The 24,936-nt window shown below is 53.8% G+C and overlaps 1 protein-coding gene across 3 annotated transcripts in view; it reads left to right on the forward strand.

The window, feature by feature from the left end:
• The first annotated feature begins 1,427 nt into the window (after nucleotides 1-1,427).
• SLF2 (SMC5/6 complex localization factor 2) overlaps nucleotides 1,428-24,936 on the forward strand; it is a 62,747-nt gene continuing 39,238 nt past the window's right edge. For 2 of the 3 annotated variants that reach the window (XM_074959443.1, XM_074959444.1), the window contains exons 1-5: nucleotides 1,428-1,613; nucleotides 14,014-14,057; nucleotides 15,932-16,641; nucleotides 17,752-17,809; nucleotides 21,793-22,985. In XM_074959443.1, coding sequence (XP_074815544.1) covers nucleotides 1,504-1,613; nucleotides 14,014-14,057; nucleotides 15,932-16,641; nucleotides 17,752-17,809; nucleotides 21,793-22,985 — 2,115 coding nt within the window. In that variant the 5' untranslated portion in view covers nucleotides 1,428-1,503. The remainder of the gene's footprint in view (nucleotides 1,614-14,013; nucleotides 14,058-15,931; nucleotides 16,642-17,751; nucleotides 17,810-21,792; nucleotides 22,986-24,936) is intronic. The other variant, XM_074959445.1, reaches the window with a different exon arrangement.

Raw genomic sequence — 24,936 nt, forward strand, 5'->3', positions numbered from 1 at the left:
CACAGTAAGAGAAGGCCCTTACACCGGCAGAGTGTGATTTTGATTCTTGCTTTTATACCTCTAGAACTAGCCAAGTGCTAAGAATACACCTAAATTCTTAGAATATAGGCCTTTACAGACAGGCCTGAATATCTATATCCTAACAACTGGTGCTAGAGGTTGCTGGTTATGCTATTGATTTCTCTGAGCCTTTGGCTAAGGCTTGAGGTTTTTGTCTATGCCGCACAGGCAACCATTCGTGTTACCTACTCAGTGAATCAGACTAATATAAACCCCTTGCCTAGAAAGGCACTGTTTGCTCCAGGCAGGGGTAACCTGGGAGGGAAGCTTGGTCGAGTGGTTGGATGCTCCTCTAGGATTTCAGAGAGATGGGTTTGAGTCCTGCTTTGTCAGAGGCTTGCTGTGTGACCTTGGCCAAGTCATTTATTCCGTTTTCCAGCTGTGAAACAGGTATAACAGCACTTCTCTGCCTCAGAGGGGTGTTGTGACCCTGTGAGGATGGGTGAAAGAGACATGGATACTATGGTTACGGGAACCATACAAGTACCTTAAACAGGCCATTATGGGTTTTGCGCTGCTGGCTGGTCACCCTGCCTCTATTTACACTAGGTCAGTGCTCCCCAGGGTTGAAGACTGTTGCTCTCAGGAGCTTTGTTTGCACGAGGGGACCCCACTACATTGTGCCCCTACGACAGCTGGAAGCACGGGTCTTGCTCTGTTGAAATGTGCTTCTGGCCCTACATCGAGGGCAGGGATCGGCGTGCGGTGAGGGACCGTGGGGAGAGAGGGAGAGGGAGAAAAGGAGGCTGGGGGAATGGGGGCACTGGCCCCTCAGCACCAGGCAGGGGGTTGCTGACTGGCCCCCCGCTGGAAACAGCAGTAGGCTGGGCTGTCAGGGCAGGGCCCAAGCAGTGACTGAGCTGGGGGGGTTGTCTGTCCCGCCAATGAACCCCGGCGGCCGGGGGGGTGGCGGGCGGAGGGTCATACTCCCCTCACACAAGGACGGAGCCTGCCGCCTACCACCAACCCCAACCGCTTTGTGACGCGCAGACGACGCTTGGCGCGCGCAATAAAAAGACCAGCGCGAAGCTTTCCCGTCCTCCCCCTCGCGCGCCGGGCACGGACCAATGGGAGAGGGAGAGGCAGCACGAGGCGGGGCCGCCAGGCACCTTCCCACCCCCTTTCCCCCCGCCTCTATCCGTCGGGCGGCGGAGCCTGGGGGGGTGGAGGCTCTCGCTCAACGCCGCTCCCCCGCCCTTACAGCCTAGCAGCCAATCAGAGGGACGCTCGGTCTCTTGTCCGACCCACCCCCCCCCCCCGCATCGTGGGAGCCAATTGGAGAGTTCGCGCCTCGCCTACGCAGCCAATCAGAGGTCTGCACGCAGGAGGGGCGGCGCCGCTCCCGGCTGGCGTTGGAGGGCCGGGCCGGGCTGTGGGGAAGGCGGCGGGCGCGGCCCTGGTTTCCTCTCGCGCCTGGGCGGAGGCCTCCGTGCAGCCGGAGCCATGACCCGGCACCTCGGCGCTGGCTCTTCCGCACAGGGCTCTCCCGGGGGGACCCCCGGCCGCCATTTTAAGCCGGCGGCCGCCGGGGGAGAGAGCGCCCGAGACTGCAGGTACCGGCGGGCAGGACCGGGGCTCTGGGGCGCGGCAGCGGGTGTGAACAAACGTCCTGGCCCGCCCCGTCTCGGCGGGGGGTGACACCCGCAGAGAGACCGCAGCGCCCAGCGTGCCCTGGGGGGGGGCTGTGCCCCCCCCCCCAGGGAGACCGCGGCGCCCAGCGTGCCCTGGGGTGCTGTGCCACCCCCCCCACCGCCACCCCCCGGGAGACCGCGGCGCCCAGCGTGCCCTGGGGGGGGGCTGTGCCTCCCCCCCCCCCGGGAGACCGCGGCGCCCAGCGTGCCCTGGGGGGGGGGCTGTGCCTCCCCCCCCCCCCCGGGAGACCGCGGCGCCCAGCGTGCCCTGGGGGGGGGCTGTGCCTCCCCCCCCCCGGGAGACCGCGGCGCCCAGCGTGCCCTGGGGGGGGGCTGTGCCTCCCCCCCCCCCCAGGGAGACCGCAGCGCCCAGCGTGCCCTGGGGGGGGGCTGTGCCTCCCCCCCCCCCCAGGGAGACCGCGGCGCCCAGCGTGCCCTGGGGGGGGGACTGTGCCCCCCCCCCACCGCCCCCCCCCAGGGAGACCGCGGCGCCCAGCATGCCCTGGAGGGGGCTGTGCCTCCCCCCCCAGCGCGCCCCCCCCCAGCGCGCCCAGCGTGCCCTGGGGGGGGGCTGTGCCTCCCCCCCCCCCCGGGAGACCGCGGCGCCCAGCGTTCCCTGGGGGGGGGCTGTGCCTCCCCCCCCCCCCGGGAGACCGCGGCGCCCAGCGTTCCCTGGGGGGGGGCTGTGCCTCCCCCCCCCCCCGGGAGACCGCGGCGCCCAGCGTGCCCTGGGGTGGGGGCTGTGCCTCCCCCCCCCCCCCCGGGAGACCGCGGCGCCCAGCGTGCCCTGGGGTGGGGGCTGTGCCTCCCCCCCCCCCCCCCGGGAGACCGCGGCGCCCAGCGTGCCCTGGGCTGGGGGCTGTGCCTCCCCCCCCCCCCCCGGGAGACCGCGGCGCCCAGCGTGCCCTGGGGGGGGACTGTGCCTCCCCCCCCCCCCCCCCCGGGAGACCGCGGCGCCCAGCGTGCCCTGGGGGGGGGCTGTGCCTCCCCCCCCCCCCCGGGAGACCGCGGCGCCCAGCGTGCCCTGGGGTGGGGGCTGTGCCTCCCCCCCCCCCCCCCCGGGAGACCGCGGCGCCCAGCGTGCCCTGGGGTGGGGGCTGTGCCTCCCCCCCCCCCCCCCCGGGAGACCGCGGCGCCCAGCGTGCCCTGGGGTGGGGGCTGTGCCTCCCCCCCCCCCCCCCCCGGGAGACCGCGGCGCCCAGCGTGCCCTGGGGTGGGGGCTGTGCCTCCCCCCCCCCCCCGGGAGACCGCGGCGCCCAGCGTTCCCTGGGGGGGGGCTGTGCCTCCCCCCCCCCCCCCGGGAGACCGCGGCGCCCAGCGTTCCCTGGGGGGGGGCTGTGCCTCCCCCCCCCCCCCCCGGGAGACCGCGGCGCCCAGCGTGCCCTGGGGGGGGGCTGTGCCTCCCCCCCCCCCGGGAGACCGCGGCGCCCAGCGTGCCCTGGGGGGGGGCTGTGCCTCCCCCCCCCCCCCAGGGAGACCGCAGCGCCCAGCGTGCCCTGGGGGGGGGCTGTGCCTCCCCCCCCCCCCCAGGGAGACCGCGGCGCCCAGCGTGCCCTGGGGGGGGGACTGTGCCCCCCCCCCACCGCCCCCCCCCAGGGAGACCGCGGCGCCCAGCATGCCCTGGAGGGGGCTGTGCCTCCCCCCCCAGCGCGCCCCCCCCCAGCGCGCCCAGCGTGCCCTGGGGGGGGGCTGTGCCTCCCCCCCCCCCGGGAGACCGCGGCGCCCAGCGTTCCCTGGGGGGGGGCTGTGCCTCCCCCCCCCCCCCGGGAGACCGCGGCGCCCAGCGTTCCCTGGGTGGGGGCCGTGCCTCCCCCCCCCCCCCGGGAGACCGCGGCGCCCAGCGTGCCCTGGGGTGGGGGCTGTGCCTCCCCCCCCCCCGGGAGACCGCGGCGCCCAGCGTTCCCTGGGGGGGGGCTGTGCCTCCCCCCCCCCCCCCCGGGAGACCGCGGCGCCCAGCGTGCCCTGGGCTGGGGGCTGTGCCTCCCCCCCCCCCCCCCCCCCGGGAGACCGCGGCGCCCAGCGTGCCCTGGGGGGGGGCTGTGCCTCCCCCCCCCCCCCCGGGAGACCGCGGCGCCCAGCGTTCCCTGGGGGGGGGCTGTGCCTCCCCCCCCCCCCCGGGAGACCGCGGCGCCCAGCGTGCCCTGGGGGGGGGCTGTGCCTCCCCCCCCCCCCGGGTGACCGCGGCGCCCAGCGTTCCCTGGGGGGGGGCTGTGCCTCCCCCCCCCCCCCCCGGGAGACCGCGGCGCCCAGCGTGTCCTGGGCTGGGGGCTGTGCCTCCCCCCCCCCCCCCGGGAGACCGCGGCGCCCAGCGTGCCCTGGGCTGGGGGCTGTGCCTCCCCCCCCCCCCGGGAGACCGCGGCGCCCAGCGTGCCCTGGGGTGGGGGCTGTGCCTCCCCCCCCCCCCCCGGGAGACCGCGGCGCCCAGCGTGCCCTGGGGTGGGGGCTGTGCCTCCCCCCCCCCCCCCCCGGGAGACCGCGGCGCCCAGCGTGCCCTGGGGTGGGGGCTGTGCCTCCCCCCCCCCCCCCCGGGAGACCGCGGCGCCCAGCGTGCCCTGGGGTGGGGGCTGTGCCTCCCCCCCCCCCCCCCCGGGAGACCGCGGCGCCCAGCGTGCCCTGGGGTGGGGGCTGTGCCTCCCCCCCCCCCCCGGGAGACCGCGGCGCCCAGCGTGCCCTGGGGTGGGGGCTGTGCCTCCCCCCCCCCCGGGAGACCGCGGCGCCCAGCGTGCCCTGGGGTGGGGGCTGTGCCTCCCCCCCCCCCCCCGGGAGACCGCGGCGCCCAGCGTGCCCTGGGGTGGGGGCTGTGCCTCCCCCCCCCCCCGGGAGACCGCGGCGCCCAGCGTGCCCTGGGGTGGGGGCTGTGCCTCCCCCCCACCGCCCCCCCCAGGGAGACCGCGGCGCCCAGCGTGCCCGGGGTGGGGGCTGTGCCTCCCCCCCCCCGGGAGACCGCGGCGCCCAGCGTGCCCTGGGGGGGGGGCTGTGCCTCCCCCCCCACCGCCCCCCCCAGGGAGACCGCGGCGCCCAGCGTGCCCTGCGGGGGGGGCTGTGCCTCCCCCACCCCCCCAGGGAGACCGCGGCGCCCAGCGTGCCCTGGGGGGGGGCTGTGCCTCCCCCCCCCCCCAGGGAGACCGCGGCGCCCAGCGTGCCCTGGGGGGGGGCTGTGCCTCCCCCCCCCCCAGGGAGACCGCGGCGCCCAGCGTGCCCTGGGGGGGGGCTGTGCCTCCCCCCCCCCCGGGAGACCGCGGCGCCCAGCGTGCCCTGGGGGGGACGACTGTGCCCCCCCCACCGCCCCCCCCCAGGGAGACCGCGGCGCCCAGCGTGCCCTGGGGGGGGGCTGTGCCTCCCCCCCCCCCGGGAGACAGCGGTGCCCAGCGTGCCCTGGGGGGGGGGGGCTGTGCCTCCCCCCCCCCCGGGAGACAGCGGTGCCCAGCGTGCCCTGGGGGGGGGGGGCTGTGCCTCCCCCCCCCGGGAGACAGCGGCGCCCAGCGTGCCCTGGGGGGGGGGGCTGTGCCTCCCCCCCCCGGGAGACAGCGGCGCCCAGCGTGCCCTGGGGGGGGGCTGTGCCTCCCCCCCCCCCGGGAGACAGCGGCGCCCAGTGTGCCCTGGGGGGGGGCTGTGCCTCCCCCCCCCGGGAGACAGCGGCGCCCAGCGTGCCCTGGGGGGGGGCTGTGCCTCCTCCCCCCCCCCGGGAGACCGTGGCGCCCAGCGTGCCCTGGGGGGGGGCTGTGCCTCCTCCCCCCCCCGGGAGACCGCAGCGCCCAGTGTGCCCTGGGGGGGGGCTGTGCCTCCCCCCCCCCGGGAGACCGCAGCGCCCAGCGTGCCCTGGGGGGGGGGCTGTGCCTCCCTACCTCTGCCCCCCCAGGCGGGGGCTGTGCCTCCCCCCCCTCGCCCCCCCCAGGGAGACCGCAGCACCCAGCGTGCCCTGCGGGGGGGGCTGTGCCTCCCCCCCCCCCCCCGGGAGACCGCAGCGCCCAGCGTGCCCTGCGGGGGGGGCTGTGCCTCCCCCCCCCCCCCCCAGGGAGACCGCAGCGCCCAGCGTGCCCTGCGGGGGGGGCTGTGCCTCCCCCCCCCCCAGGGAGACCGCAGTGCCCAGCGTGCCCTGGGGGGGGGCTGTGCCTCCCCCCCCCCCCAGGGAGACCGCGGCGCCCAGCGTGCCCTGGGGGGGGGCTGTGCCTCCCCCCCCCCCAGGGAGACCGCGGCGCCCAGCGTGCCTTGGGGGGGGGACTGTGCCCCCCCCCACCGCCCCCCCCCAGGGAGTCCGCGGCGCCCAGCATGCCCTGGAGGGGGCTGTGCCTCCCCCCCCAGCGCGCCCCCCGCCCAGCGTGCCCTGGGGGGGGGCTGTGCCTCCCCCCCCCCCCCCGGGAGACCGCGGCGCCCAGCGTGCCCTGGGGGGGGGCTGTGCCTCCCCCCCCCCCCGGGAGACCGCGGCGCCCAGCGTTCCCTGGGGGGGGGCTGTGCCTCCCCCCCCCCCCCGGGAGACCGCGGCGCCCAGTGTGCCCTGGGGGGGGGCTGTGCCTCCCCCCCCCCCCCGGGAGACCGCGGCGCCCAGCGTTCCCTGGGGGGGGGCTGTGCCTCCCCCCCCCCCCCGGGAGACCGCGGCGCCCAGTGTGCCCTGGGGGGGGGCTGTGCCTCCCCCCCCCCCCGGGAGACCGCGGCGCCCAGTGTGCCCTGGGGGGGGGCTGTGCCTCCCCCCCCCCGGGAGACCGCGGCGCCCAGCGTGCCCTGGGGGGGGGGCTGTGCCTCCCCCCCCCCCCGGGAGACCGCGGCGCCCAGCGTGCCCTGGGGTGGGGGCTGTGCCTCCCCCCCCCCCCCCCCGGGAGACCGCAGCGCCCAGCGTGCCCGGGGGGGGGCTGTGCCTCCCTACCTCTGCCCCCCCAGGCGGGGGCTGTGCCTCCCCCCCCCTCGCCCCCCCCCGGGAGACCGCGGCGCCCAGCGTGCCCTGGGGGGGGGGCTGTGCCTCCCCCCCCCCCCCCGGGAGACCGCGGCGCCCAGCGTGCCCTGGGGTGGGGGCTGTGCCTCCCCCCCCCCCGGGAGACCGCAGCGCCCAGCGTGCCCGGGGGGGGGCTGTGCCTCCCTACCTCTGCCCCCCCAGGCGGGGGCTGTGCCTCCCCCCCCACCGCCCCCCCAGGGAGACCGCGTTGCCCGGGGTGGGGGCTGTGCCTCCTCCCCCACCGCCCCCCCCAGGGACACCGCGGCGCCCAGCGTGCCCGGGGTGGGGGCTGTGCCTCCTCCCCCACCGCCCCCCCAGGGACACCGCGGCGCCCAGCGTGCCCGGGGTGGGGGCTGTGCCTCCTCCCCCACCACCCCCCCCCAGGGACACCGCGGCACCCAGCGTGCCCGGGGTGGGGGCTGTGCCTCCCCCCCCACCGCCCCCCCCCAGGGAGACCGCGGTGCCCGGGGGGGGGGGCTGTTCCTCCCCCCCCACCGCCCCCCCCCAGGGAGACCGCGGTGCCCGGGGGGGGGCTGTGCCTCCCCCCCCATCGTCCCCCCCCAGGGAGACCGCGGCGGCCAGTGTGCCCTGGGGGGGGGCTGTGCCTCCCCCCCACCGCCCCCCCCCCAGGGAGACCGCGGTGCCCAGCGTGCCCTGGGGGGGGGCTGTGCCTCCCCCCCACCGCCCCCCCCCCAGGGAGACCGCGGTGCCCAGCGTGCCCTGGGGGGGGGCTGTGCCTCCCCACCCCCGTCCCCTCCCAGGGAGACCTCAGCGCCCAGCGGGTCCGGGGGGGGGGGCTGTGCCTCCCCCCCCAGGGAGACCGCAGTGCCCAGCGTGCCTTGGGGAGGGGCTGTGCCTCCGCCCCACTGCCCTCTCCAGGGAGACCGCAATGCCCAGCGTGCCTTGGGGGGGGGCTGTGCCTCCCCACCCCACCGCCCCCTCCAGGGAGACCGCAGTGCCCAGCGGGCCCTGTGGGGGGGGGCTTTGCCTCCCCACCCCTCCAGAGGACGTGGCAGCACTTGCCATGTGCTGCTGCATCTCAGTTTTTCTAGGAGGATTCTCCCACATAGACATTTGCAAGTGCCCAACTCAGAGGAAAATAAGTTCTGTAGCCTGCTACACTCCCAAGTTCCACCCACTTGGGACACTGTCAAAACAGACAGATGCCTTCTGGGCTTGGTTTGGCCTTCATATGGCTTTTAGTTTATGCAGTTGAGGCTCGTACACTAAGCTGTTGTTTCCTATTGTATGAGGTATGAAGAAGGCTTGATAAGTGTTAGATGGGTTTTTTTTTTAAATTGAAGGATTTTGTTTGCTTCTTGTCTTCTTATCAGGAATGTTGAGTAAGATCATCCCAGTTGTGTGTGGGGTCCTCCTGAGTCCTTTTTGATGGTCTCGGATTTATTGTCTCGGATTAATACTTGCACATTAATTGAAAGAGAGTGTTAGTAAAGGCTTTTCCCCCCCCTTGAAAACATAAATAAATTGAAGTAGGTGTTGACAAAAACATTTTAAAGTCTGACTGAAAATCTTTCCCCTCTCAATTACTTGCTTTCATTCTTTTAATTATTGTGACACTGTCACTTCACAAGTTCTCCATCTTCCAGGGCTGATGACCTGGATTTTCAATGTTTTTTGGGTTTGTTTTTGTTTTTTTGTTTTTTTCAGGGGAGGCAAAAATGCACTGCTTCCCCAAATACGCTCAAACCTATGCATCCTTTTAGGTTTTTACCCCCACTGAGTTATTTGTCTTTGTCGTGTTTGCTTTTATCTGAAGTATCTAATATACTCCATTGTCTGAGAGAGGATATTAGTCTTGAGTGATCATTGACCTATTAATAGGACAGATACTATCGCCCATGGTTACAAAAGGCAATGTGTCTTTAAGGTCTATCCTTCTACCCTTTCTGTTCTAAATTTTACAGTGACATTAAAAAAATACCAAATAAAATTGCATAGCATTTATTGTTTTAACCCTGAAAGAAAAGCATATATACTCAGGTTTTTCTGTCCCTTCTTTTGGACTGAAGTTTCTGACCACTGTTGCTTCAGCGTGCAAGGGCAGGGAAGATGGTATTGCTGTGGGCCTGCAGGGAGAAGGCTGGAGAGTAGAGCTTCCTCCAAGAGCTTGCCTTCTCCTGCTGGGTGAGGCAAAGGTGGAAGATCATTAATTATCAGAATAATGATGATCAGGGTGTTTTATGTACTATTCATGACTTGTCTATCTTGATAGTATGTAAAATTATTTTCTCCTAAGTATGGATTTCCCCCCAGTGTGGCTGTGATGTTACATCTACCCTAGATGTTAACAAGAATACATAGTTGTTATATGGTCATATAGTCTGGTCACAGCACACGTTTGTTGCAATTGTGAGTATACTCTGAAATTCAAATTTTAATTTAACCCATTTAAATTAACGTTAGGTGCAGGAAATTTCCCGTGTGTGCGCCTTAAAAGCAACAAAATCAAAAGTTAGTGTTGTTTTTTTTAAATATAAGGTTTCTCCTCCAGTCTTTTTAAAAATCAAATGTAAAAATTAATATATTAGTACTCTTAAAAGGTGACTGAAAAGTGCTATAAACTTAAGCCTCAGTTCAGCAAGGTACTTAAGTATGTTCCTAACTCTAAATATGTGGGTACTGTAGTCACACTGACTTTCTGAAGGCATGTGCTTAAGTCCCTGAATTGAGGCATTTGCTGGACTTCTAGATACAGAGCTAACTGTCCTCTTCTGGTTCAGAGCTAAAGACAGTTTTGTAACATGTCTCTCCTTGCTTAATTCCAATATAACAAGCTATCACTTTAATCTGTAAAAGCATAACCAAAATATGGGTAATTGGAGATCTTAAATGACAGTCCTCAACAAATAAAGCTGGTCTTTGTAATCTTATACTTTCCATCTGCATACTAATTCAGTTTGACTAGAGTGTTAGAACGTACGCTCTGGTTACATCACCCATAGGAAACGATTTTAATAAAGATCTCTCACCATACATCAGACTCCTCCTTTCAACATCATTTGTTTGGAACCTAAAGAAACTTCCACAAATAAAAATAGGAACCATCTTGCAAGTCAGTAATAATTTCCGGCACACTGGAAAGTTGGCACCATGATTCCAGCCCCAGAGTCGGTGCCTATACGAGGAGCTGCATGTTAACTTTTGAAGAGCTGCATGTGGCTCTGGAGCCACAGGTTGGCCACCTCGAATTAGACTGTTACGGGTTCCCCCTGGGGTGCCTCCAGTGGCAGGAGTTCAGGAGCCAGGCTGTGCAGCTTCTGGCCTCCAGCTCTGGCTGCTGCCCTCTGGCTCTGGTCCCAGGCTCCTGCTGCTATGTGGCAGGAGCTGGCCCTGGGTGCTGACCCCCAGTCCTGGCTGCACAGCAGTGGGCTCCAACCTGCAGCTTCAGCTGTGTAGACCCTGCTGTGACCACGCAGCAGCGTGCGCTGACCCCCGTCTCAGGCCATTCAGGCTCAACCCTGCCTCTCCCCCCATTGCCCTGGACCCTCACTGCCTTCCCCCTCTGACCTCCTCATCCAGGGCTTAATTTGTCCTGGGGCTTGTTGAGAAAAGTGAATTAACAAACATAGAAGTATCACTTTTCACAGCAGACTTGCTAACTAGCTGAGAGGCTGTGGTAAGTGGTACTTGTATATTTGTTAGTATCGTATCATTTATCACAGCCTCCCAGCTAGCTACTGAGTGTGCTGTGAAAAGTGATATTAACAAACATACAAATATCAGCAAAAACGAGGCATCCTTGTGGCACCTTAGAATCATAGAATCATAGAATATCAGGGTTGGAAGGGACCCCAGAAGGTCATCTAGTCCAACCCCCTGCTCGAAGCAGGACCAATTCCCAGTTAAATCATCCCAGCCAGGGCTTTGTCAAGCCTGACCTTAAAAACCTCTAAGGAAGGAGATTCTACCACCTCCCTAGGTAACGCATTCCAGTGTTTCACCACCCTCTTAATGAAAAAGTTTTTCCTAATATCCAATCTAAACCTCCCCCATTGCAACTTGAGACCATTACTCCTCGTTCTGTCATCTGCTACCATTGAGAACAGTCTAGAGCCATCCTCTTTGGAACCCCCTTTCAGGTAGTTGAAAGCAGCTATCAAATCCCCCCTCATTCTTCTCTTCCGCAGACTAAACAATCCCAGCTCCCTCAGCCTCTCTTCATAAGTCATGTGCTCTAGACCCCTAATCATTTTTGTTGCCCTTCGCTGGACTCTCTCCAATTTATCCACATCCTTCTTGTAGTGTGGGGCCCAAAACTGGACACAGTACTCCAGATGAGGCCTCACCAGTGTCGAATAGAGGGGAACGATCACGTCCCTCGATCTGCTCGCTATGCCCCTACTTATACATCCCAAAATGCCATTGGCCTTCTTGGCAACAAGGGCACACTGTTGACTCATATCCAGCTTCTCGTCCACTGTCACCCCTAGGTCCTTTTCTGCAGAACTGCTGCCTAGCCATTCGGTCCCTAGTCTGTAGCGGTGCATTGGATTCTTCCATCCTAAGTGCAGGACCCTGCACTTATCCTTATTGAACCTCATCAGATTTCTTTTGGCCCAATCCTCCAATTTGTCTAGGTCCTTCTGTATCCTATCCCTCCCCTCCAGCGTATCTACCACTCCTCCCAGTTTAGTATCATCCGCAAATTTGCTGAGAGTGCAATCCACACCATCCTCCAGATCATTTATGAAGATATTGAACAAAACCGGCCCCAGGACCGACCCCTGGGGCACACCACTTGACACCGGCTGCCAACTAGACATGGAGCCATTGATCACTACCCGTTGAGCCCGACAATCTAGCCAGCTTTCTACCCACCTTATAGTGCATTCATCCAGCCCATACTTCCTTAACTTGCTGACAAGAATACTGTGGGAGACCGTGTCAAAAGCTTTGCTTAAGTCAAGAAACAATACATCCACTGCTTTCCCTTCATCCACAGAACCAGTAATCTCATCATAAAAGGCGATTAGATTAGTCAGGCATGACCTTCCCTTGGTGAACCCATGCTGACTGTTCCTGATCACTTTCCTCTCATGTAAGTGCTTCAGGATTGATTCTTTGAGGACCTGCTCCATGATTTTTCCAGGGACTGAGGTGAGGCTGACTGGCCTGTAGTTCCCAGGATCCTCCTTCTTCCCTTTTTTAAAGATTGGCACTACATTAGCCTTTTTCCAGTCATCCGGGACTTCCCCCGTTCGCCACGAGTTTTCAAAGATAATGGCCAAGGGCTCTGCAATCACAGCCGCCAATTCTTAGAGACTAACAAATTTAGAGACCTTAGAGACTAACAAATTTATTTGGGCATAAGCTTTCATGGGCTATAACCCACTAAATCAGATACATGGAGTGGAAAATACAGTAGGCAGGTATAAATACACAGCACATGAAAAGATGGGAGTTGCCTTACCGAGTGGGGGGTCATTGCTAACAAGGCCAATTCAAGTAGGGTGGATGTGGCCCATTTCCAACAGTTGACAAGAAGGTATGAGTAGAAACAGAGGGAAAATTATTTTTTGTAGTGACCCAACCACTCCAAGTCTTTATTCAAGCCTAATTAGATGGTGTCAAGTTTGCAAATTAATTCCAGTTCTGCAGTTTCTTGTTTAAGTCTGTTTTTGAAGGTTTTTTTGTTGAAGAATTGCCACTTTCAAGTCTGTTGTTGAGTGTCCAGGGAGATTGAAGTGCTCTCTTACTGGTTTTTGAATGTTACAATTCTTGATGTCCTATTTGTGTCCATTTATTCTTTTGCATAGACTGTCTGGTTTGGCCAATGCACATGGCAGAGAGGCATTGCTGGCATATGATGGCATATATCACATTGATAGATGGGCAAGTGAACGAGCCCCTGATGGTGTGGCTGATGTGGTTAGTGCTATGATGATGTCCCTTGAATAGAAATGCGGACAGAGTAGGCAATGTGGTTTGTTGCAGGGATTGGTTCCTGGGTTAGTGTTTCTATTGTGTGGTGAGTAGTTGCTGGTGAGTATTTGCTTCAGGTTAGGGGGCTGTCTGTAAGCGAGGACTGGCCTGTCTCCCAAGGTCTGAGAGTGAGGGATCGTCCTCCAGGATATGTTTTAGATTCTTGATGATGTGCTGGAGGGGTTTTAGTTGGGGGCTGTAGGTGATGGCTAGTGGCATTCTGTTATTTTCTTTATTGGGCCTGTCCTGTAGTAGGTGACTTCTAACCCAGGAACCAATCCCTGGAACAAACAGCGTTTCCAACTCTGTCTGCATATCTAACTTCAAACTTCAAAAACAGACTTCAATGAGAAACTGCAGAACTGGAATTAATTTGCAAACTGGGGAAGGGGGTTGTTAGAAGGTTATAGATTGCTGTAATAAGCCATAAAATCCACTGTTGATTGAGTCCATGATTTTTAGTAAAAAGAAAAGGAGTACTTGTGGCACCTTAGAGACTAACAAATAGTACTCCTTTTCTTTTTGCGGATACGGACTGACACGGCTAGGTGGGAGGGGTTTGGGGTGCAGAAGGGGGCTATGGCAGGGAGAGAGGACTCTCCCCACAGCAGCACCTGGGCTGGGGGGGAAAGGCACCTCTCCCTGCCACAGCAGCTCCAGGGCTGGGGCTTCAGGATAGGGGGCCCTCCCCCGGCCCCTGCAGGTCTGGTCAGGGCTTGGTTTGGGGAGGAACACCCCGTGACAAGTCCAGGCTGGGGCCGGGCCATGCTGTGCTTCCCCGGCCCTGGCTGGGCCCCGGCATAGTTGGGGCTGGGGGCCACCCTGGCCAAGGCAGGTCCAGGGCTGTGGCATAGTTGGGGGGCTGCCCCAGCTGCGGTAGGTTGGGGCAGGTCACGGCAGGTCCCCGAGCAGGTTCCCTGAGTGCCTCCGTGTAGCTAAATAGGCTGCTGTGTGGCCATACAGCTTGCAGAGAACTTAGCTTAGTACTTTATTTATAAAAAGAAAAGGAGTACTTGTGGCACCGTAGAGACTAACCAATTTATTTGAGCATAAGCTTTTGTGAGCTACAGCTCGCTTCATCAGATGCATCCGATGAAGTGAGCTATAGCTCATGGAAGCTTATACTCAAATAAATTGGTTAGTCTCTAAGGTTCCACAAGTCCTCCTTTTCTTTTTGCGAATACAGACTAACACGGCTGCTACTCTGAAACCTACTTTATTTATAGTTTCTCATTCCATTCAGAGTGGGAAAAGAAATTATGTCATCTGCTTGTTTTTTTCAAGGCTTTATACTGGACAGAATGCTATTGGAACTTAGTTTTGACATTTACAAAATTTTCTGTAACGAATGGGTAAAATATTGCAGGATTTCAGTTTTATCTGTTTCTTACGACAGCATTGATATTATAAAAACTGTATATTTAGGCTATAATACTTCTGTTTCCTTTTCAGAAATCAGTCTATTACAGATTTCTTCAAACCAGCTCCAAAACAAGGTAAGTTAATCATTGTTATGAAAGATCGTACATGAGTTTTCTTAAATTATACAAGTGCAGAAATCTAACTAAACTTATTTCCAGTTGCGAAACTTCTAATCTATAGAAGACCTTAGCTCAGGGGTGGGCAAACTATGGCCTGCGGGCCGGATCCGGGCAGTTAGGGCATTGGATGTGGGCTAGATCACCACCCCCGTGGCCCCACGGGCCCCGCACAGCTCCCAGAAGCAGCCGGCACCACATCCCGGGGGGGGGGGGGGGGGCAGGATGGCAGAGGGCTCTGTGCACTGCCCTCGCCTTCTGGCACCGCCCCCTGCAGCGCCCATTGGCCAGGGACGGGGAACCGCAGCCAGTAGGAGCTTTGGGGGAGGTACCTGTAGGCGAGGGCAGCGTGTGGAGCCCTCAATCCCCCACAGCCCTCGGGCTGCAGAGACATGGGGCTGGCCACTTCTGGGAGCGGTGGGGCCCGGGCAGGCAGGGAGCCTGTCTTAGCCCCGCTGCATGCTGCTGCCACCCCGGAGCCGCTGCAGGTAAGTGGCGCCGGGCCAGAGCTTGCATCCCAACCCTCTGCCCTGAGCCCACTCGTGCACCCCACACCCCTTCTGCGCCCCAACCCCTTGCCCTGAACCTCTTCCTGCACACCGTACCCCCTCCCACACCCCACACTCCCAGCCCCCTGCCCCAGCCCTACATTCATGGCCCTGCATGCAATTTCCCCATCCAGATGTGGCCCTCGGGCCAAAAAGTTAATCCACCCCTGTCTTAGCTGTATAACCAGATGTGTAAGTAATGTTGCTGATCAAATAGGTCCGATGTAACCCTGCATGAATTCTAGTAGGGTAATAATGGCGAGGTTACAAATTTCCTTTCCATTGAGGCTAGTTAAGCTAGATGGTGGATAGTAACCCAAGCTGTGGCACAGTTTCATTTTTATGTTTTGGGCATGAAAATACTGTTCGACATTTACGTAGTGCAAGTGAACATTGAATTACTTAATAGTCTGTTTGGCTGGTGAGAGAGAAAGATGGAGTCTGTGGATATGTCTATGCCAGAGGTGGGCAAACTACGGCCCGCGGGCCACATCTGGCCCATGGGACCCTCCTGCCCGGTCCCTGAGCTCCTGGCACGGGAGGCTAGCCCCCGGCCCCTCACCCCCCCCCCCCCCCCCCGCCTCAGCTCACTGTGCTACCGGCACAATGCTCTGGGTGGCAGGGCTGGGAGGGGGGCGGGGGTGGTCAGGGGATAGGGAGTGGTGGATGGGGCAGGAGTCCTGGGGTGGCCATCGGGGAGAAAAGCAGGGGGGGTTGGATAGGGGTCAGGGGCCAGGCCATCACGCCTGGCTGTTTGAGGAGGCGCAGCCTCCCCTAACCAGCCCTCCATACAATTTTGGAAACCCAATGTGGCCCTCAGGCCAAAAAGTTTGCCCGCCCCTGGTCTATGCTGTGCAAAAAAGGTGTGTTCTGATTTTGGGTTAGTTAACTAAACTATCAGTAGAGAGACAGCAACTCAGTTCTTAACTTTGGTTAGCAGGTTGAGTTAGTCTCTGGGAGCATGGCATTGAACTCAAGCTGCTAATCCAAATTAGTTTTTAACTTGGGTTCCCATAGAGGTTTTAACTCAAGCTGCTAAACAGAGTTAAAAGCTGAGTTGCTCTTCACTGCCATGCTAAGGACACACCCTTCTTAAACTGAATTAAGGACACACCCTTTTTTTGCAGGACAGACATACCTTTTCTTTATTTGACTGTAGGTTCTGCATTGTTACTTCATATTTTGTGTCTAAAAGCTTTTTTATTTCTCTCTGTAATAGTGTGGTGACTAAATTATGCATAATTAATTTTTATATTTTGTATCTCTTTAAATTTGGCAATAAAGACAGAATTGTATTGTGTTCTCCGGACAAAAGAAATGTAAAAAATGGGGATGTTGAACTGTCGGTCATATGTACAGAACGATTTGAAAAGAAAATATCATCTCAGAAGAAAACTAGAAGGGAAAAGATTCCAGTCCAATTGCCAAACAAGAGTCCTGTAATGGATGACTTATTGAGAGGAGCTAACAGAGAGAGAAAGGACAGTCCAAAAATTTTAGAGAACAATAGACCATGCATGGTGCTAAACAAAAAGTATCCGAAGGTTGTGGTTCGAAAACTCCTTATGTCTGCAGGCTCTCCCAACTATTCCTTGACAAAAAAGGATACGACTAGTAAGAGAGAACCTGGGAGGAATGAAATGTGTCCAATTAAAACAAGAACACCGTTTTATGAAAATGGTAGGGAACAGCGGATTGACTGCGTGGATCTAGAGGCGGCCAGTTCAGATGTTGCCAGCAAATGGGTTTCAACATCAGAAGCTGACATCTTAAAAAACTATGCCAGAAGTAATGGTAACGTGAACAATAAACCTTTGTGCCAAAAAGCAGGGCATTCCACAAAGCTCCAGTACAGCCCCGTTGAATCTCAGTTTTGGTTACCACTGGAAACTTACTGCAAAGAAGGAGAGAAGAAGAGACAAAGAATGGAACAACCTAAACTGCAGCCCTTCAGTCCAGTAAAGGTATTCTTAGGACCAGGTATATCAAATCAGGTATGTCTGCAAGTGTCAATAAGGGCCAAACCTCTGACCAATATTTTAGATGAATGTGATTACATACAGAATATATTACATAGTATTGGCTTTTTAAGCAAAACATTGATAAAGTGATTACTAGCTATTTTTAGGTTAATCAGAAATAACTAGCTGAAAAGTTGCCTGGTTAAAACAGAAGACTACCGAAGCTAGGTATAAGTTTACTCTAACACACCAAATCTTGAGGACCCATCTGATAATTCATAACCTTAGCCATAAGCATTGAGTGATAGGAAGGGACATTAGCTCTCTTCCTGGCAGCAGTGGTTTGCTTTCATTCTCAATTTTCAGTGCAAACACAGTGCTTTGATGGAAATTGTAGTCCCTCTCCCAGTGGTAAACTTAAATGCAAAGGCAGGTGTACTGATGCTGGAAACCAGTACAAGTGTGCAAAAATAATATAAAGTGAAGTATATTGATATAACTGATGGCGTTTTATTTAAAAAAAAAAAAAAAAAAAAGCTTATGTTTTGACAAGGTAATTTTAGGTGAAGCAGTGATCCTCTCTCCCTGTGTGCCACTTTTTAGGTATTTACAACTTTAGAATTAAGGCAGCGGTTCTCAAACTGGCTGGGGAATCCAAAGTGGTCATGACCCTATTTTAGTAGGGTCACCAGTGGTGGTGGTAGACTTGCTGGGGCCCAGGGCTTCATCCCTGTGCCGTGGGGCTCTGGCTTCGGCTTTAGCCATGGGCGGCGGGGCTCAGGTTACAGGCTTCCTGCCTGGGGCTGAAGCCCTTGAGCTTGGGTTTTGCGCCCTTCTCCCGGCCTGGGGTGACAGGGCTCGTGTGGGCCTGGGCTTTGGTCCCCACTCCTGGGGTTATGTAGTAATTTTTGTTGTCAGAGGGAGGGTCACGGTGCAATGAAGTTTGAGAACCCCTGAGTTAAGGCATAACACTCTTTTAGATGTGAACCTTACAGCCAAGGGAAACAAAAAGTAGTTTTAAATGGGAATGGCATTAGTATTTTTTTCTAAAATTGAATATGCTATTTATTTCACCAACCGGCGAGCCCTGTTTAAAAACACTGTCACGCTCAACCAAGTAACTTTTTTTCATCTTATTAACAGGGCAATGGATGTCTTTTAAGAAAAAGATCAAGCTCTGCTTCATGGGAGACTGCCTCAGGTAGAAACAACAATGCTAATGATGTAGAATTAGTTGGAGCAAACAGGTTATCTCATTTTAATGATTGTCCTTTATTAATGGCTAGATTCCTTTTGAAGTTTGAATACTCCTTGTATGTGCATGAAGATGAATTGAGACTCTCATAATTTCATAGAGGCTCATCAGTAACTAAGAAACTAAACATGAAACTGTACCACAAATATTCTGGTTTTTTTTGTAAGTAATGTCAGTTAAACAGACCTAACTATTTCAGCATTGCAGTGGTTTGGTCTGTTGTGGCAAAGTTTAAAAATGACTTGGAGCTGCTGAAAGTATTAAAATACAGTATGTAATTAAGTGGTGCTGTAGCCATGTTGGTCACAGGATATTAGAGAGATGAGGGCTTTTGTAAACTTGAAAGCTGGTCTCGCCAACAGAACTTGGTCCAATAAAAGATATTACCTCTCCTACCTGGTCTTTCTCTAGTATATAATTAAATCAGGATATGATGTTGCAGAAATGAGCTGTGTTATCAGTTTGCTATAAAAGGATTAAGCATGAATTCCTAAGACTTTTAAACATAGAAACCACAATATGGATTCAAGACTAATTTGGAAATTCCACCTTTACTGTTGTAGTTTTTACAACTTTTGACTTTTTCATCTTTTAAAAAAAAAAAATGGTTTTACTTTTTAATTAGGGCTGTCGATTAATCGCAGTTAACTCACACGGTTAACTCAAAAAAATTAACTGATTAAAAAAGTTAATTGCACTATTAATAGAAGAATACCAATTGAAATTTATTAAATAGTTTTGGATTTTTTTTACATTTTCAAATATATTGATTTCTACAACACAGAATACGAAGTATACAGTGCTCGCTGTATATTTTTTATTACAAATATTTGCACTGTAAAAATGATAAAAGAAACAGTATTTTTCAGTTCACCTCATACAAGTACTGTATTGCAATCTCTTTATCTTTAAAGTGTAACTTACAAATGTAGTTTGGGTTTTTTTGTTACATAACTGCACTCAAAATCAAAACCATGTGAAACTTTAGAACCTACAAGTCCACTCAGTCCTACTTCAGCCAATCGCTCAGACAAACAAGTTTGGTTACAATTGTCAGGAGATAATGGTGCCCATTTCTTGTTTACAGTGTCACCTGAAAGTGAGAACAGGTGTTTGCATGGCACTGTTGTAGCCAGCATTACAAGATATTTATGTGCCAGATGTGCTAAAAATTCATATATCCCTTCATGCTTCAACCACTATTCCGGAAGACATGCGTACATGCTGATGACAGGTTCTGCTCAATAACAATCCAAAGCAAAGTGGACGGATGCCTGTTCATTTTTATTATCTGAGTCAGATGCCACCAGCAGAAGGTTGATTTTCTATTTTGGTGGTTCGGGTTTTGTAGTTTCTGCATTGGAGTGTTGCTCTTTTAAGACATCTGAAAGGATTCTCTACACCTCACTCCTCTCAGATTTTGGAGGGCACTTCAGATTCTTATACCTTGGGTCAGCTGCTGTATCTGTCCTTAGAAATGTCACATTGGTACCTTCTTTGCGTTTTGTCAGATCTGCTGTGAAAGTGTTCTTAAAATGAACATGTGCTGGGTCATCATCTGAGACTGCTATAACATGAAATATATGGCAGAACGCAGGTAAAACAGAACCGGAGACATACAATTCTCCCCCAAGGAGTTCAGTCACAAATGTAATTAACGTGTTATTTTTTTAACGAGCATCATCAGCATGGAAGCATGTCCTCTGGAATGGTGGCCAAAGCATGAAGGGGCATATGAATGTTTAGCATATCTGGCATGTAAATACCTTGCAATGCTGTCTACAAAAGTACCATGCGAACGCCTTTTCTCACTTTCAGGTGAGGTAAATAAGAAGCAGTCAGCAGTATCTCCTGTAAATGTAAACAAACTTGTTTGTCTTAGCAATTGGCTGAACAAGAAGTAGGACTGAGTTGACTCAAGTTTTTACATTGTTTTTCAATGCAGTTATTTTATGTGCATTTGTAAGTTCAACTTGCATTATAAAGAGATTGCACTACAGTACTTGTATTAGGTGAAATGAAATATACTATTTCTTTTGTTTTTTACAGTGCAAATATTTGTCGTCAAAATAAATATAAAGTGAGCACTGTACACTTTGTATTCTGTGCTGTAATTGAAATCAATATGTTTGAAAATGTAGAAAACATCCAAAAATATTTAAATAGATGGTATTCTATTAGTTTAACAGTGCGTTTAATTTTTTTAATCACTTGACAGCTGTACTTTTAATATATTGCTTTCCTTTTAAACCATAATCTTGTACTATTCAGTATATAGAAGTTGCATAAACTGAATTAAAAAAAAAAAAATTAAACCAAATGAGTAAATCTCAAAATAATTCCATTGAAATCAATGGAATTACTTTAGGTTTACTTTAGAATTAAAGCTGCGAGTCTCACGGAAGTCATGGATTCCGTGACTTTCCGTGACCTACGTGACTTCTGCAGCCTGTGCTACAGTTTGGGTGTGTGGGAGGGGGCTCAGGGCTAGGGGCAGGGATTTGGGCGGTGTGGGAGCACTTATCCTGGGGTGGAGGGCTCCCTGGCTCCCACTGGCATGGCCCTGCACCTCCTAGGTAGAGGAAGGGCCATGGGGCTCTGCGTGCTGCCTGTGCCCTCAGGCTCCGCCCCCGCAGCTCCATTGGCTGTGGTTCCTGGCCAATGGGAGCTACGCAGCCGGCGCTTCTGGCGGGACCGGGAGCAGCGCGCAGAGCCCTTTGACCCATCCGCTGCCTAGGAGCTGCAGGGACACACGGAACTAGGTAGGGAGCCCCTGCCCACCCCACAAAAACCCCAGCACCAGCGGGATTCCAGACAGCACCCTCCCCATTGAGCACCCACGGCCCCCCGCCCAAGTTTTAGTTAGGGGTATATAGTAAAAGTCATGGACTTTTTGTTTACTGCCCATGACCTGTCCATGACTTTTTTACTAAAAATACCCATGACTAAAGCGTAGCCATAATTAGAATAAATAAGAGCAGAATTTCATTCACTTTGTGCATAGGTCACTTTGCTTAATCTGTTTTTTTTTTTTTTTTTTAAAAAAAGGACAGATTCATACTTACCTAAAGCGAACATCACAAAATTAATGCATAGTTGACAATGTGAGATATTGATTCTGTTTACTTAAATATCAAAATACACAGTGCATGCTAGTGTACCAGTTTTCAGAATAACAGTGCTTTTGCCCAGCTCTCTGTCTCAGGTATCAAATTTAGCTTTAGAAGAAGGCATCCTTGGGTCTCTTTTTAAGTTGGATGGATTTACCAGCCAATAGCTTTATATATGGTAGCATTTTTTACCCCCCCCCCACCCCCCCCCGGCTGCCAGAGGTGACAATGCCTAATTAGAAATTTGGAATTGGACCACCACCCAGAAGATCAGTACCTATATTTTAAAAGAATCTTTATCCAAAAGGGAATGGGATCTGATAAGTGTGTTAGTTACTGTGATACTTTTAATTCTGTTTTCAAAATCAGTTTTCAGAAGCCCAGGTATAAATAAATGTATTTGAAATAAACTACTTCAGACTTAACGGAAACTTTCCTCTGTTCTCAGACATGATCCCTCTTCCCTTAGTCTGGGCTACTATCAGTCCAACATATTTTAATTCTAGCATATGGAGCAGGTGCCCCAATATGATACTGAGCTCCTTTCTTAAAAGAAACCGTTCTTATTTCATTGCCAAATTAGTTACAAGTAGTAATGCACCTGTATAATCTCAACTAAAGATAATTGATCTTAGCCTGAATACTGTGGGCTAAGTGAGAGAGTTGCTGTTTGTGCTCAAACATTTTGTCAGTTACCTCATTAATGAGGAACTAACAGTTGTCTTACTACTTTTTAAAAGAGGAATGTTGTGACACAGTTTCAAGAGAGACACTGAAATTTTTACAAAATATTAAACTTTTTTCAAACTTTTTCCACAGATGATTCATCTCAATCAAAGCAGGTTTCAAAACCTGAAGTTTCTTCCCCACTTCTATCAAGATGGTCATCTGAAAAGGCTGTTAATATATGGAAAAACCAGTCATTCCGCCTTAACTCAAAAATTTCTTCAGGACTGTCCAAACAAAAAGACTTTCCTGGGAAAAAAAAAAGAATATCTATGAATATGGATTTGAAAAGTTCAGGAAAACCTGTGGTACAAAGTTTGAATGAACCTCATTTCAGCAGGTCATCTGAAAAATACCAAAGTAGAAAGTCTGAATTCATTAAACACATTGTACTAGAGTCTCCAGGTAATGGTGTTCTGCAACTAGAGGATGCTGCTATGTCACATAGAGAAGACTTATCTCTTTCAGAGGAATATTTTGACATAAGCCACAAAAAGGAAAAAGGTAATTACTCATATGTGGGTTTATCACCTTTAAATTCTGGACACTGTGCTAATAAAAATGACCAAATCCATGTTGCAGATACCAAAGAAAATCAGTTGCAAGCAACCCGCTCACATTTCCTCTTAGAAAAGTCAACATCTCTTTCTCAGGAAAAAGCTACTGTAAAGACTTATATCCATGAATTAACTAAAACTCAGTCAAACACAGTGTGCACAGAAGAAATGAAATGCCTATATTCTTCTTCCCACATTCAAAGTGCTAGTTCATCTCAGGTATTGGAAACTAAGAAAGAGCAAGACAGAGTGAGACAGACTGAACCTATACTTTGTAAAGATGATAATGTACAGCTTCCCTCAGATTCTCACAAGAACTTTACTAAATCAAAAGAGAACACTGTAAAGACTTCAGAAGATAATTCTAACTTGCCTTCAGTGGAAATTACTGAGAAGCCTGTATTTTCAGTAAAGATTGGCAAAGTTGTTGCACGTTCACTGTATTTTGAAGATGGTTGTTCAGCCAATAGCACTAGTTCTTCGCAGATTTCAAATGAGTTGAACATTGAAAGCTCCACCATAACTTCCGTGCTGAATAGAAAATTAAGCATCACTTCTGATAGTGAAGATGAGAGTTTTGACTGTAATCTGGACAGCGATGAAGAAGAAATGCTCTTGCCACTGCAGGATATCCTGTCCTCAACGTCAAAGTCACGTGCTGGAACTCCAGAGGGAGCTTGTCTTGATGATCTTTCACAGGACACCTTGACTCCATCACCCAAACGTCCTGTAAGTGGTTAAAATTTTTTTCATCTGAGTCAGATTTATCAATGTTTGTTTCTTCTGACATTTCAGTGTTTCCTATGTAAGAAGAATCTCTTGTAAAGTCTTGTGTATTTGGCTGTAAAACTGGGTCAGTCAGTTCTGATCCTGTAACATGGTGAGCATCCTTTCATCGTGTATTATACCACACTCATACCTATGCTATCTGAGCATTTGTAGAGATTACATAAAGTAAATAAGTTCCTTTGGCCTCTTCCACTTGAGCATATTAGCGGTTTCAGGAACTTTGTTTTCCACTTACTCTTCCTGTTAAAACAGAAATAGGCTTTACATTTTCATACTGTCCTGAATGTGGCAAGATCCTTCCTTGGTCTGCTTCATTTCTTCTGGGAGTTCAGTATTTGTTGGGCTGGCTGCTGAGTAAGCTGTTCCCCAGTCTCAAGAAGTTCATCCACCTTGATGAATTTAAAAGTAGTTAGCAGTGTTCACTCTAATTTTTTTCCACGCATGTGCGGAATGAATTTTGTTATGTGCACCAGTATGGAGGTGATGTGTGCCATATTGGCGCACATAACAAAATTCATGCTGCAGGAGGGGGGCCAAGGGGTTTGGAGTGTGGGAGGGGGCTCAGGGCTGGAGCAGAGGGTTGGAGTGCTGGGGGTGTGGACTCTGGGATGGGGCTGGGGATGAGGGGTTTGGGGTGCAGGCTGCCCTGGGCTACAGCGGGGAGAGAGGACTCCCCACAGCTTGCTCTCCCCGCAGCAGCACCTGGGTGGGTGGGAGAGGTACCTCTTCCCACCCTCACCCCGGGCTGCTGCAGGTCTGGGACTGGGGAAGAGGCATCTCTCCCCACCACAGCCCTGCGTGGTGCTTAATAGGCTGCTGTGCGGCCATGCAGCTTAGCGGGAACCTAGGTAGTTAGTGAGCTGTGAAGGCTCAGGAGGTTGATCTGTGAGCATGAAGTGTTCTTTGAAGTGTATCAGACCATCCTATTATGGGAGCCTGAATTTCAAGGAAGCTGAGAATAGTTGGGAACTTGCAAGAGGTGCCAGGACTTATCTTGCAGTCACTTCTCCTTTTTTGCTCGGTCTGTCCATTAGGATGAACCCCATCTTACAATTTACATGAGTATTATGGGGATAACTTAAGGTTAGCACTTTACAAATTATTTGTTCAGTAGCACAACCTGGCAAAAAAGCTGCTTTTTTTTTTTTAATTTAAATTTTTATAATAAAATATAAAGGAGGGTTAACTTTAAGCACTTCTAGCATAAGACTTTCCTAATGTAGTGCTCCTAACAGAAGGCTAATTACCTTGAAAGCAGCTGGATTTTTTTAAAACCTTAGTCAAAGTTGTCTTATAAATATGACTACATAAAAATTTATTCTGTTTCTAACTCTTGAAATAGTGGGGTCTATGTGTGTGTGCTGTTCGCCTTGTTTCCTGAAAAAACACAAATATTATACACACATGTAATGACCATTAATTAGAGGCACATACTAGATCAGATGTTTGGTCACATACATTTACTGCAAACATCTTACCTAGTTATGTGTCTGTGGAATTAAATGGACACTACAGATAAATAGTATGTTACTCAAGAATTGCCATGACCATATCTTTTGTGGGATAGTCTCCTGTTTTATTTATTTATTTATTTAAAGGGTGTGCACACAACAATATAGAACAAAAATAAGAAATGGGGGGGGGGGGGGGGGGAAAGCTCCTGAATTGTGCTAAAGCTATCTCGGGTCGAATTTCTAAATGTTAATCAGATGCAGGATCTGGTAAAAGCACTTCTTCATTCCCCACCAAAATGTTCCTTTGAGGTTCTGTGATTGGACCCACCTGGCTCTGAACCCTGTGCCCAATGTTTTAGACTCCTCTATTCTATTGACTAGCCTTAATTCTCTTCAGCCCTTATTTGGTAAAACCTGGCATCGCTTCCTTAAGAAGT

This window comes from Natator depressus, chromosome 7, assembly GCF_965152275.1.
Source record: "Natator depressus isolate rNatDep1 chromosome 7, rNatDep2.hap1, whole genome shotgun sequence".
Taxonomy (NCBI): Eukaryota; Metazoa; Chordata; order Testudines; family Cheloniidae; genus Natator; species Natator depressus.